At 42.7% G+C, this 13,781-nt stretch overlaps 2 protein-coding genes across 7 annotated transcripts in view; one reads left to right on the top strand and one right to left on the bottom strand.

Moving 5' to 3' along the window:
- PACC1 (proton activated chloride channel 1) overlaps positions 1 to 13,781 on the top strand; it is a 42,499-nt gene that overhangs the window by 11,169 nt on the left and 17,549 nt on the right. For 3 of the 6 annotated variants that reach the window (XR_006167197.1, XM_042809094.1, XM_042809069.1), the window contains exons 1-3: positions 7,448 to 7,528; positions 11,189 to 11,285; positions 12,597 to 12,806. Coding sequence is in view for 5 of the 6 variants with exons in the window: in XM_042809094.1 (XP_042665028.1) it covers positions 7,493 to 7,528; positions 11,189 to 11,285; positions 12,597 to 12,806 (343 nt within the window). In the remaining variant the exon portion in view is untranslated. Of the gene's footprint in view, positions 1 to 7,445; positions 7,529 to 7,611; positions 7,717 to 11,125; positions 11,286 to 12,596; positions 12,807 to 13,781 lie in introns of those variants that run through there. The other 3 variants (XM_042809078.1, XM_042809101.1, XM_042809088.1) reach the window with 3 other exon arrangements.
- On the bottom strand, positions 2,913 to 7,286 carry NENF (neudesin neurotrophic factor). Its single transcript, XM_042819029.1, has 4 exons — positions 7,122 to 7,286; positions 5,871 to 5,931; positions 4,916 to 5,019; positions 2,913 to 4,495 (listed from the first exon to the last, which is right to left on the bottom strand). Exons 1-4 carry the CDS (start codon positions 7,284 to 7,286, stop codon positions 4,319 to 4,321), a joined length of 507 nt encoding a protein of 168 aa, XP_042674963.1. The 3' UTR covers positions 2,913 to 4,318.

The raw sequence follows: 13,781 nt of genomic DNA, 5'->3' as shown, positions 1-13,781 counted from the left end.
GTTATCCTTCAGGCATAGTGGGTTGGTGGCTTGGCAACAACACTCTGCATATCCAACACTACTGATTTACTATTGCTGCAGAAGAGCACAGAACAACAAATAAGGACATTTTCACTTTAATCGTCATCTAATTCTGTCTGCCTGAGTACCAGAAAAGAAGACGCCATTTCCTTTGCAGACTGAAGCAAATACTACCTGTAGGCCTTTTTTATTCAGAGACTCTCCTGTCTGGAAAAGTAGGGCTGCGAGGCTTTAAGTTCAGCTCTACTTTCCAACATTCCTGCACGTTAGGACTGTTTACATTCAGTACATGCGACTGTTTATCATTAGTCTACTATTGGTGGTGTTGTAATCTCTTAAAACCCAAGGAGACATGCCAAGAAGTATAACAACCTCATATTCTGATTTTCTTGGATGGCTTATCTCTAACATGGCTTTTACCCAGATTTTTCTAAACTTTTAACTTCTCAGAAGGATCATGTCTCATGTCAGAAAGATTAAGGCTGGTGTCAAGCTCAGGACAGAGAACAGTAATCTGAAATATTCATTACAGGGCAGAATTTCTGATTGCAGCAGCTACAAATAACCTATGGGAAACAGTAATAGGAATTGTTTATTCAGGAGTACATCCTGTTGCTCTGCAGTTAATCCAGGTGCAGAGCTCTATTTTTAATAGAAAGTTAATTATTGTGGATTTCTTGTCAACAGCTAACCCAAGCCAAGAAGATCTGAGCGTATGTTTTGTAAACAAGTAAATTAGGACTTGCACCTCTGACTGAAAAGGAAAAAAAAAAAAAGGAAGCTGTGTAAATGTTGACAGGCTATAAGCTTACATTGCTATCACTGACCACATTTGACTGAAATAAAAATGGGAAGCCCTGTCTGTTACCAGATCTGCATGTACTGCTTTGCCAAATCTACCTTTCCAGTATAGATTGCCCCAGTACCATCCTAAGATGTGTTCTTACTTCCTGACTCTTCTATTGTCAGGGTTAGGTTTTTTGTGTCAGGTTTTTGACTGGTTTTGTGGTTTTTTTTGTTTGTTTGTTTTGTCAAGACACCGAGATCAAAATAATGCCTATGCTGTGAAAGTACTTCTAGCAATAATGTTCACCTGTAATACGCTTTGAGACTTCTGAGTGAAGAAAAATCACATTTTGATATAGCACTGATTTTTCTCTCAAAGTAGTCAGATACATCCTATGTTTTGTCTGCAACTATCAGCATTCACAGATAGGGCTCTGAGTCAAATACTTATTACAAATCTAAAAGTTCAGGGTCTTTCTTTGTTTTAATCAAGTCATTCACACACAAAATCTTTGAAACTGTCAGTTCCTTAGACAGTATAAGTAGCTTTCATGTGATGGGCTTACATGCATTTTACTCTATCTCAGTATTCCTCGTGTTGCATTCATCTGTCATCTGAGCTGTGTGGCTCTCTATTATTTCCTGAATGGACACAAAAACTTCAAGCAATAGTATACATGCATGATGAACTGCAAAGTGTGTAACTGTTACCATTAACATCAGTTCTAGGGATTTTAAGGTGGTATTTAAGGTATTCCTGAGGTATTCCTTAAGGTATTTATTATTATCCTTAAGGTATTTATTATTCCTTAAGGTATTTATATTTAAGGTATTCCTGAGGATATCCAGTAATATCCAATATCCAATATCTGAAAATATGCAAATATGAATCACCATGACTTAGCACATCTTATGGATGTGCAGCTGAATCCCAATGAATGGCAGTAGGTGACAAGCCCTATAAGCCTATATAATTTCATAATTATTAATGTTCTGAAAAGTAGACTATTGTTAAGTACTAAAATAAGGTATTTCGGTGCAGCTATCCATTAAAACCTCAGATCATTAAAACATGCATGTAAAATCAGCTAGATGCAGGTTAGAAGCAGCACAGCAAAAATATTGGCACTTGCAATGAAAGAAATGCCAGAAATTAATCACCCTCCAAGGGAGCTGTGGGGGAGTAACTGGACTGCAGCAGGGCTTTACACAGTGTGCTTGTTTTGACTGCAGCTTATAGATAGTGGGGGCAGTTGTCTTACTGGAATAATGCAGAGGTCAGGGAAATGCAATTGACTGAACAACACAATACCAGTTTGCTTGTGAGCAAAACAAGTAACAAACTGTTGTCAAATTAACACTGAAAGAAATATTGTGGTACTCTGAATACATTAAATAAGTAAGATTAGTTGAGGACCTATGTTTGCATAAGGCTTATTGCCATAATAGTGTTCTGTTGAGTGGGAACCTCAAAGAGCCTGGGAAGTGTAAGGGAATACTTTAGTTCCCCAAACAAAATGAAAACAAAAAGGAAACATTTTACATTCCAAAGTGCACTCATTTCATTAGTGATATCATTCATATGAGTAACAGAAGGGAAGAACAGGAGTATCTCCCTCAGTTTGCAGGATAGGTTGGATCCACAAGGATCTCACACTGAAAGTGGAGTTTTATCAGCCATTTCCTGTTGCAGCAGGATGTTTCTTCACCAAAATGCATCTGAATTTGAGTATGAGTGGGAGCTGATGAATTAGCTGCATTGAGATCAGCATTAACAGGAAAAAGCAGGGAGAAAATGATAACGTTAAGCCATAAGTTATAATCTAGCTACAAAATCTAGGAAATACTGGTGGATAAACTGATCCTAGATAAAGCAATAATGTGATAGTAGTCACAGCAGCCCAATTACTGCAGCCTAGCCCATAAGTAAACTGGAAGGGAAAAGGAAGAACTGCTGGCAGAAGGACAGCAGCCATTATCAGCGAGTTGATGCGTACTCCCATAACAATGGCAGGTATTACATCAAGGAGCCAACTCCCAGCTACTGCTGGTGGTGTATGATCAAAAGGTTAGCAGTTATAATAATGACAGTAAAACAAAACCAATCATCTGAAGTGGTATTTACTTCATAAATGCAAACCTACTTTTTTCACCCCAGAGCACCAACAAATAGAATGGGCTCTGTGGAAAACTTAGGGCTTAATAACTGGTGTAGTGATAACATACAAAACAAAAGTAAAATCAGTAGCACTGTGAAAATAAGAATAAATATTAAAAAAGTAGAAACACTTTCTATAACTGACAGGCAGCAGACCCCTTCTCACAGCACAACATCCAAATCCTAAAGTGGAGAATCATCTAAATACATTTCCTTCAAAAAACCAGCTAAAATGTTAAAGAAGTAGAAGAAAACATCTTTGAGGAAGTGGGAACAGATGCGCAGTTTTTCCATGACAAGTCAACCTATTGCAGTGATAGAAAAAATCCACGTGTGACAATTCACATTCCTCTTCAGTTACTAGAAGTCAGTGGTCAGCAGCAATTTAGAAAGCGCACGCTTGTACTGTGCTCTTGCTTTACTGCGTTTTTGCCCTTGAGGACCTGGAGGTTTATAGTAGATAAAAAGGAAAAACAGCACATCAACGCACATTTCACTGCAACAACAACAGTGATGAAGCCAGAGTAAGAACAAAGAAAACTAACAGAAATTTAAAATGAGACCTGAAATTGTCAATGTGAAGGATTCTAAAATACTATAACAAACTCGGGCTGTAAGAGTATGTAGTAAACAGTAGGTGATGATTTCCTTTTTGTTTGAGAGAAAGAGTGGAGGAAGCTAAAAGGAAATCATAATAGTCCAATATAGATGATATATTTTTTTCAGGAAAAAAAAAAAAGTATCACATAGTTCTCATAAAGAGAAAACCATATTTTTCCTGTAGGCTTTACATAAATATTCTACGGTAACTGTGTTTTGAGAGTGAATGTTTTTATACCCAGTGTTCTCAAACCTATCATATACTAAACCTATGATGCCTTTTAAAGTACAAGCATCTATTACACATCCTTATACACATGGGGCCAATACTCACATGAAGCAGAGAACTAATGTTAGCTCATCCAGATAATGCATTACTTTTCCAAAGAATGAAAAACAATTTGGGATTCACAAAAAAGCCATTCATGTTTCAACCCTTAAAGGCTTTCTTTTCTCCGCTAAGAAATGTAATTTTACATAATGTACTTGCAAACAAAGAAATACAAGCAGAAAGAACTTCCAAAAACATCAAAAAATTCCCATCATTCAGAGCAAAGATCCCGTGTGTATGCCACTAATACAGATCTGTTTTCTTTCATATTTTCAGTTATGCATTACAAATATTAGCTGTCATTGATCAGTCTTCTGCTTAGAAAGTATAGATGTGTATACATATCCAGTACATAGGGTTGTGCCTTTCAGGAAATATATCATGCTTCTCCCCAGGCATTTTCCAGGTACAAAAATGCTTCATCAAAATTCATCTCTAATGTTGAAGTGTGGCTGATCTTCAGGCTTAAAGTCTAGATTGGGGCTGCCATCCTCATTCAGAATTCTTCGAGAAGTATAGCCAACAATTGGATATTTGGCTTTGTAAACATTATTGAAGATATCATCCAGTGACTGTAGTTCCTCTTCCGTGAGTCCTGTCTAAATGAATTAGGGTCAAAGAAATAAAAATGTAGGTATTAAAATTAATTTTTCTCTTCTTTTGATTACTGTGAGTCTGAAGGTCAGCTTTTGGGTTTATTTTGGAGGGCATGATTAACTAAATTGATGGACTAACCTGTAATTTCCTTCTTCTCATTCAGCCTTACAAAACTTTAAACATATTCAGGTCAAACAAACTGTTAGTCACCTTTCTTTTTTTTTTTTTTTTTAAGAAGTAAATCAGATGTACAGTGAGCAACAACACTTCCCTTCCAACCAAACTGTTCTATTCTCATACAAGCTAACTGAATGTTATCATTCACCATCTTTCTGAGCTTTTCACGTACAATGACTGGCAGCACACAAAGCCAAAGAATAAAATTTTGCAAGATGCAATGAAATTATTTGTCAGTTTCTTACTATGTCATGAGTAAGATCTGCTGGATCCAGAGACATCTTTGCAACTCCTCTTGTTGAATCTTTCCCAACCAAAGCATTGTATGGGGCTCCTTTTCCATAAAATTCTGTCAAACAACAATAACAAAACATAAAACTGCACAAAGTAATGATCTGACAGTGTAAGGGATTGTTTCAGCCTGTAATTTTCACCAGCCTATTTCACTTGCAAGAGAGTTGAAACTGTTACCTCAAGTCTAAGATTCTTTCTTCCAAAATTTTTTATTCTCAGTCCTCAGAAAGCAGAGGACAGAATTTAACACAGCCACTGCATTCCAATGCTGCAGTCTCAAAATTTTAGGGAGCAGTGCTTTACATTCTCATAGACTGTAGACTCCAGAATTTGCAAGCCTTGTCTCACTTAGGATTTGAAGATTATCGGACATGTATGCCCAAGCAAGGCATATGAATAAGCTTAGGACAAGCACAGCAGCAAGCCATGAAGGCCTGTTATGGCATTAAGTTGAATGGCCAGGAACCTTTGCTGCCTTCAAACATTTTATAACCTCCTGTTTCCTTTTCTGCTTTCCACTGAAAGAAAAAAAACTCTGTGCAATGTGATACAGGCGCATCCTAGTTAGCCTTGATCTGGCCAGTTCATGTGCCCAGAGTAGTAAGACAGCAAGGACATGGGGAGCCAGGCAGACGTCTCCAGCATTTCTGCCATCAGCCCGAGCTGCCTGCGCTATGCTGGGTTATCTGTGGGTGTGCACTAACTGCAAACCAGAGTACATCCTAGAAGCAACCTTAGTGTGGGAGGTACCAGCAGAGGATAACTGAGTTTTTTAAAACACAAAAAACATATATTCTTTTTGTTGCAATTGAACTGTGGGTTTTTAATAGTGTGGGGACATTTGAAAACAAATGACTGAACAATAGCACAAAAACAAAGGAGAAAGGAGAGGAAAATCCAACTTGCCTTTTCCAGAGGTGACATCAAACACTACCCCCTTCACTGCTAGGTAAATGGGCTGTCCTTCCTGAAAGAAAGAAGTTGGTATGTCCTCAGTTCTTAACAGTAGGCAAAATATAATTACTTTTACCTAAGAAATCTGTAAGTGCTCAGCATGCTTAGGAGTGGATAAAATGCTTATTTGTCTGTTCTCAAGCAGCTTACAATCCAATGCACAGTAAATACACAGCCTGTAGTCAACAACCTGGTATAAATGGCATGTCTGTTCGTGGGCAATGTAGTGCATGGTATTTTCATACCTGGCCATTCTGAAGGCTCTCAGATACCACCTACTCGTGCATCCTTGTGTCAGCTACTGGCCACATGCAGCAGAAAGAGAAGAAACAACAACGAAAATGGTGTCAGGAACTACAAAGGAGGTAAAGAAAGGCTGTGCCCTCCTACATCACAAGCGGCTCCCTGCAAAAAAATCTTGGTGCCATCTGAAGACCGACAGCAACATTGCATCTCCCCGCCCTTCTCCTGAATGCTTTAGGGTGTGTGAAGTGTATGGCTGTATTCCATAATGCAGTGCCTTTTTTTGGAGCTGACAGTGATGGAAACTGTTTACTTTGCAGAAATCTGTTTGTATGTATACAAACAAACCTGTTTTCTCCCTTGACATTTCTTGCTTGTGCTTCACACTGTCTCTACATCTTGCTCTTGGGAATGCAGATGGATGTTGCCCCAGTTAAAAAGACGCAGGCAAACAGCATTCTTTATTTGTTTAAGAGAGTAAGGGATTAACACCCAAATGGGATCTGCTGCTGTCTGCCTGCATGAGGTGTGCAAGCTGCTGAGTTCCTTGAGAGGATGTTGAGAAGGCCCCAGGAAAGCTGGCCAGCTTGTCTGTCAAAAGAGAAGGCATCTCTCTGTATTGCAACCGATGCAGCAACTTCTCATCTGGAAGATTTGCCGACTCTCTGTCTGTCTCAGAGGAAGCTAAAAACTCTGAAGTTACAATCACTTCGTTATTTTATCACCTCGTAGGGGAGAAAAAAATTGCCTAAAGGTGTGGTTTAACGAATCATTCTGAGAAAGTTTCTGTAACCTGAAGTCCAGTGACCTCGTTAGGCAGCAGTGCACGAAGCAATGCACGTCCGCCGGGCTCAGCGCGGAGCTTCGGCAGCTCCAGGCCATGCAGCGGGACGGGCACCCGAACCCGGCTGCCTCGCGGCCCTTCAGCCGGGCAGCCCCCGCTCTCCGGCGCGGCCCTACCTGCTGCCCGTCGTATCTGGCCAGCTCGGGCTCGGTGAACAGCCGCACCGGCGCCTCGGCGGGCGGCGGAGCCTTGAAGCGCAGCTCCCGCTCGGCCGCCGTCAGCACCGCTACCGCCATCAGCAGCGCGGCCCCTGACGGCCGTCCCGCCGCGCCGCCCGCCATGCCGCCAGCCCCGCCCCCGCGCCCCGGCCCGCGGGAGGAGCGCGGCGCCGCCTCTCCTCTCGCCGCCAACCGCAGCCCCGCGGCCGGCAGCTCGCCTCGCGCCGCACTACGCCTCCCAGCAGCCCCGCGGCGGGCCGTCCAGGCGCCTGCGCGGCCCGGCACGGGCAGGGCGGCGGGGTTCGGCCGTGCCGCCTCGCGCCGATGCCATGCTGAGGCCGGAGCCGTCTGCGTCTTACAAGGAGGTACGGCGCGGGGGGCGAGGCGGCGGGGAGGGCTGTCGCTTGTGGAGCGGAGGAGCCGGCTCTTTGGGCGCGGCGGCTCTGGCGGTGCGATTCCTTCCTTGCTCGTGCCCGGCGTTCCCATCAGCCCACCTGCGGCAGAGCTACAGAAGGGTGCTGCTTTTCGCATCCTGCGGGGAAAGGCAGCGCAGGTGCGTCAGTGCTCGTGTAGCGGCTGTGTGCTCCGTACGCCTGAGGCGGCGCGAGGGCTCCTGCGGCGGAGCTGCGGCTGCTGGCCGCGCGGGGCTTCGCCCCAAGGAGTTGTGGTTCAGCTCGGCGCCGCTCGATCGGTTCCAGCTGTGTCTGTTCACGTCGGAGCAGAAGGCGTTAGAAGGTGATGAATAAGTTGTCCGGCGGCAGGCCTGCAGAGACAGGTTCTCCTTTTGTTTATGAGGGTTTTATCGAGTAGGAAGGCCTCATCCCGTAATTATCAGGATGACGTTAGCATCGTTAAGGTTGGAAAAGACCACTAAAGTCGTGTAGTCCAATGCCAACCCACCCCCACCGTGCCCACTGACCACGTCCCTCAGTGCCACATCTCCACGTTCCCCAAACGCCTCCAGGGATGGTGACTCCACCACTTCCCTGGGCAGCCTGTGACACTCCTCACTGCTATTGCTGAGAAGAGATGTTTCCTAATATCCAACCTGAACCTCCCCTGATGTAACTTGAGGCCATTCCCTCTCATCCTATCACTGTTACCCAGGAGAAGAGGCTGGCCACCACTTCCTTTCAGGTAATTGTAGAGCATTGAGCTCTCCCCTGAGCCTCCAGATTGAATCCCAGCTCTCCCAGCAGCTCCCATAAGACTTGTGCTCCAGACCCCTCACAGCTTCGTTACCCTTCTCTGGACATGCTCCAGGGCCTCATGGCACGTAACTCATGTAAAAGCTTGCATTCAGGGGAGTGCTTGAGACAGTCACTGATGTCACAGAGACACCTGAAAGCAGAGACCAAACTATGCACGTTGCCCTGTGCGTCAGTCAGCACCACCCAGCCCTGCTCCACGTACCACGTCCCCAGCTCCATAGTGCCTGTCTGCTTTCCATCTCTCCTCTGGATAGTGAGCAGTGTGCCTGCCCGAGCAAGGATGCTGGCATAGCTGGAGTTATCTTCTCTGCGTTTGTTTTTCCAGTGTGTGGGATGGGGAAGGAACTGCTGGGTCACGGGCAGACTCCTGCTGTTGTTTCCCAGTCAGCTGCATGTGCTGAGCACAGAGGATTGTTGAACAAAGCTCCATATCATGTCCTTCTTGCTCTCAATATCATATCTCCATGTCCTCTTGTAAGCTTAACTGTCCCGTGAGTTGCGTTCATTGTACCTCTCAGTGAGAGGCTTCACCTCTCTATGAAAAATAGCAGAGGAAAAGCCAGCCTGTGGGAGTAAAAACACCACTATGCCTGATAAATTAAATTCACTAACGTCACCTGCCACAATCTGTGGATTTTGTCCAAGTTTCTGGAAAAACTGGAATAAACAATGCAGTACTGCTGTGCTGGTTCTCTGCAGCTCCGTATGCAAGTTACCATGCTGGTTGGTCTGTGATGTGGGGCCACAAGCAGTGCTTGCTTCTAGCAGCCACAGTTGGGCTTACTTACCTCTGCTTCTTCTCAACGCAGGTGTTTGAGATTTGCAGTGAAATTAGTTGGTTAAGGGGAGGCTTATGCGTCAGCTCTACTTAGTACACCTGAGTTCTGCCTGCTTTTGGCTATCTGTACTTCACTGGTGCTCCACGTGAAAGGTTTCTGAAACTGTGTGTGCATTTTAAGTAGAGATCATAAAATATGTGGTCGCTTACTGGTTTTCCTGTTTGTTTCTAAGTATTTCTGGCTGCTTCTCTTCCTACTTATTAGAATCAAGAGGATCTCTCTTGAGATGATAACAAGTGTTGCATACTGTGTTCTTGTTTAAACCCCTGTTGAGATCTTGCTGTTAGGAACAGAACACACTTAACCCTCATGATGTCAGCTGATGAGGTGTGAGATCGGGGAACCCAGCCAGTGAGGTGCAGGAGTCAGTTGAGACACTGCATGGGCGTTGTAACTCCTGTAAACTCTTTGGGTCAAGAATTTCCATTAGTGTATAATTCAGAGTGGCTTTTTAGCTGATTTAGCTAAACTGGTACAAAAGGCTTAGTGAATGTTCTTCCTGTGTCACAAGAGCTTATTTTAGGTAAGGTAAATAAGTAGAACTGACGTGGCCCTGCATAAAGGAGCAGTCTTAAGTTTCATTTATTTTATGATGATTATTGGACAAAAAATATCTTCAGTCATATCCAGGTACGTCTCCTGCAAAGGAGCTGAGTGTAGCCTATGATTTACCTGTGTATTCCATGCCTTATGCTAACAGAAAGCATACTTTGTTTTAAATGCTTAGCACATAAATAACTGATGAATGCTTCCAGCTTGCTTTGTATGGCAGAAACAAATACAGAAATGTGTTAGGAGGTGATGGAGGCTTTACATCAGCCTTCCGAGATGTGAAATTAATGAATTCTTTCCTAATAAATGCAAATGATGAACTGCTAATGATGTAATGACAATAATTTTAGTGCTGAATTGGAGTTGCACAAAAGAAAAGCGCTTATGGATACAGACAGTAACTGTTCAGTTGGGGACGTAAAGTTTATTAGCATTCAGTGTGGGTACTGCATTTAGCATGCACCCTTTTTTCTTGAAGTAGGAACAAAACTAATTTCCCTGAATTAGCTATTTGATACTGAGTGTTTAGCTGGATGGGTACTGTGCAGAACATGATATGCTGTAAGCTCGGGACTTGGTTTACCATGCTGCAGTTTGTGTTGTTCCCTTCCATGAAAGAAACTTGGAAGACTTGCAAGGTATACTTTTAATACACAGGAGGGGGCAAAACAAAAAGTCAATCATTTCCTAATCCCTTGTGATCTTCTGATATGAGGAGCTTCTGACTCTGATGAAGGTGTCTTGGTGGTTGGGACCCAGAGCTCTGAATAGCAAAAACAAGAAAACATCAGGTCTCTGCTGGTGTGGAAACACTGGAAGACCAATTAGTTGCATCACCACTAATGTAGAATAATATTTACAGAGAGCTCAAAGAAACATCAAGGGTGTCTTAATGTCTTGTAATGACCCACCCACCTACCTATATAGCTGGGACTGCATTTGAGTTTTTGTCCTAATATCTGTCAAAATTCATTTTGCTTTTTACATACTTCTCTATTAAGAGGTGCTGATGCTCTGTTTGTTGGTATGTGGTGTGGTATCTTTATACCTAAAATATGTTACTGAGTAACAGAGCGGAGTTCCTGCCTATTTCAGAAGGCATCCCCTTAATTGGGGGTTCTGTGTGAGCTGAAATTGCCAGGGAAGCAATTACATCCGTCTTGAAAGAAAGGGTGATGTTATTCTTGAGACAGCAGGCTAGAAGTAGGTTAAATGCAGTATGAGTGGCACTTAATTTTCAGCTCTAGATCTACGCAAACGTGACTCCTGTGAACAATTGGAACAGACACTGGGTGCTGTTGGACTGGAGGTATGGTTTTGTGTGTTTGGTTAGTTCGAGCCTCTCTTATTTGTACCATAGAAATTCCAGCAATTGCAAGTTGAGAGCATGTTTGGAAATTGAACCACTGTTTTAACTACACAGCTGAGTGAAGATGTGGAACAAGTGTCTGAAAACCCGACAGATGAGAGAGAAGGAGAGATGGAAGTTGATGAAGATACCAGCTCTGCTATTTTACCAGGTGAGAACTGTTGACCTCAAGATTGAGTTTTAAGTACCTGGTAAGCTGTTTCTGTGCAAGATTTTGGGTTTTTTTTTGTTTTTGTTTTCAGTAAATGCGCCGATGCGGGCTAGATTTGAGCATTAAGGTATGCCAACCTGAAATGAATATCCCCTAAATGTTTTGCAGCTGCTCAAGACCGACTTTTTGTTAGTAGTGCAATTTTATGCATGTTAATGACCTAATTTCCTTGGCTGACATCTCCTGGCAATGAAGTTTGGAACACTTGTGTGGCCACGGACTTTTATATGTGGTTATGTGTTCAGTAGGAGCTACAAAAAGACTAGTGTTTGCTGCGGTAAGGAGCAAACAGCAAACCCTGCCATTATAGCTGAAGGGCAGAGTGTGGCATGGCCTGAAAGGGCCTGACTCATTAAATTACACCACACAGAAAAGTCAGTTTAAAATATGCCTATTTATCTCCTTCCATGCTTTTAGTTTTGATGTTTATTTTGCAGGTTCAGCTTTATATCGCTCACAATCAAAATATGAACGTGTAACTTCAGTGCATCATTTTTTTTACTTACAAGTACTGTCAAAAGAAGTTGAGAATGCAAAGGGGTATGGAGTAAGCAGTGTTTGTGTAGCTTTGGATGTGTAAGTGAGACTAGTGTGAAGATCTTCAGAGAATAAGCTTTGAAGGCAAGAAGGAAGGAATCGGGTCTGTTTTTTTCCTAGGTGTAATCGGAAAGAGCCTTCTTTTGTGAAACTTTACTGAATATGCGCCAGGAGTTACAAATTACAAACCAGAAAATAGAGGGTCACAAATTCACAGTGGCCTTTGCCATGGTGGAGGTGCCATGCAGTTAGCTGTGTAAGAGCATTATTAGAATATTAAATCTCCCTGCCGATGCATATGCTGAAGGTGGTCAGAATCAGATCAGACTGGAAGTGAGGAGAAATGGGTTGTTTGTTCCAGGAGGAAAGACGGAGCACTGAGAGACCTTTTCGTGTGAACTTTGAACTTTGTTTCCAGATTGGCCTTCTTGAAAATAAATGCTGTTTCCTGCCTTGTCCTTAGGTGAATGCCAAGTTCAACATTTAAAAAAGGCACAGCTGTCCAAAAACTCTGCCTTGTGCTTGAGGAGGAAGCAGCTGTCTCACTGATCATTAAAGACAGCAATAGGTTGTTTGTTTATTTGTTTGTTTTAAATCAAACTGAGCTTAAGGTTTACTTTCTTCTCAAGTGATTGATCTTTAAACAAACACTGTGTAAATTCTGCCCCAAAATCTGTGTTTCAGAGTTCTAATTCATGTTCTGTTTGGTTCCAGATAGCGAACTGGGTACTGGTGCCCCTTCCTTGCGTTTCAGCAAGACCTGCCTAAAGAATGTGTTCTCAGTAATTCTCCTGTTCATTTATCTGCTACTCATGGCTGTAGCTGTGTTCCTTGTCTACCAAACCATCAGTGACTTCAGAGAGAAGCTCAAGCACCCCGTGATGTCTGTCTCTTACAAGGAAGTGTCCTTGTATGATGCACCTGGTAAGACTGGTAGCTAATAAAGGGCAGCATTTGATAGCCAGGAAGTGTTTGCACACTCTAGAATGGGCCCTGTTAAGGAAAGAAGTTCTCATGGAACTGCTCCCCAGACAGCATTAATAGGGCAATGGAGCACATAGGATCTGTTCCTGGATCTCACTTCTGCACTGGACAGTGAGGTGCTGCTGACAGTAGAGAGTTTTCCAAACAACCCATAAAACAATAATAATAACAACAAAAAACAACCAACCAAAAAAATAACCCAACAAACCCAGAAGTGGTGCCACTTCCTACTTCTGTTCTGCATTTTTTTTAACCACTTGGAGGTGCATCAGAAGCCAATGACAATGTGATATGACTGCAGAGAACAGTGTTGGCAAAGAAAATGTAATGTGGCATCAGAGAACTGTATTGCAGTTTGCAGGAGGGATTACTCCACAGAAGCATTTTTGGATAGTGAGTTCTATAATCGCTTTTTAAAATTACCCGGTAGCCATTTGTAAATAGAGCTGTGGTAGCAAATGTAGCTCAAACAGCATTGGGAGCCTTTTGTTAGTTTCCAGTGTAAAAATAACACTTCTGTTTGAAGTCTGTTCTGTTTGTTACCACATCTTAAATATCACAGTTCCAGTAATTGTAGTTGTAAGGTGTTTCATGTTGTTGTCTTACTCTTACAGATTTTTGTAGAATTAATGTAGCCTTTTGCTAATCAGTGCATCAGTGTTCATCAGTGTTGCTTTTGTTGCTGTTAAGGTAACAAGATGGCAAGTTGAATGCATGGGGCACTGAAGGAAGGAGTAAAACATTTTTTACACTGATGTGTTCTGGCTATTCTTATTCTTCAAAATACATCTTGTATTTTGGTGGACAGATCATCTCAGTTGCATGAGTTAATCGCACAACTCGTAAGTCATACTTCTTGTAGTTGGCCTTGATTGGCTTCAGGCAAGTTTGTTTCCAGTACTGAATGTGGCATAA

Source organism: Centrocercus urophasianus, unplaced genomic scaffold, assembly GCF_019232065.1.
Source record: "Centrocercus urophasianus isolate 14NV4802_14NV808 unplaced genomic scaffold, USGS_Curo_1.0 seq_10, whole genome shotgun sequence".
NCBI lineage: Eukaryota > Metazoa > Chordata > Aves > Galliformes > Phasianidae > Centrocercus > Centrocercus urophasianus.
This window is presented reverse-complemented; position numbering and strand designations above follow the sequence as displayed.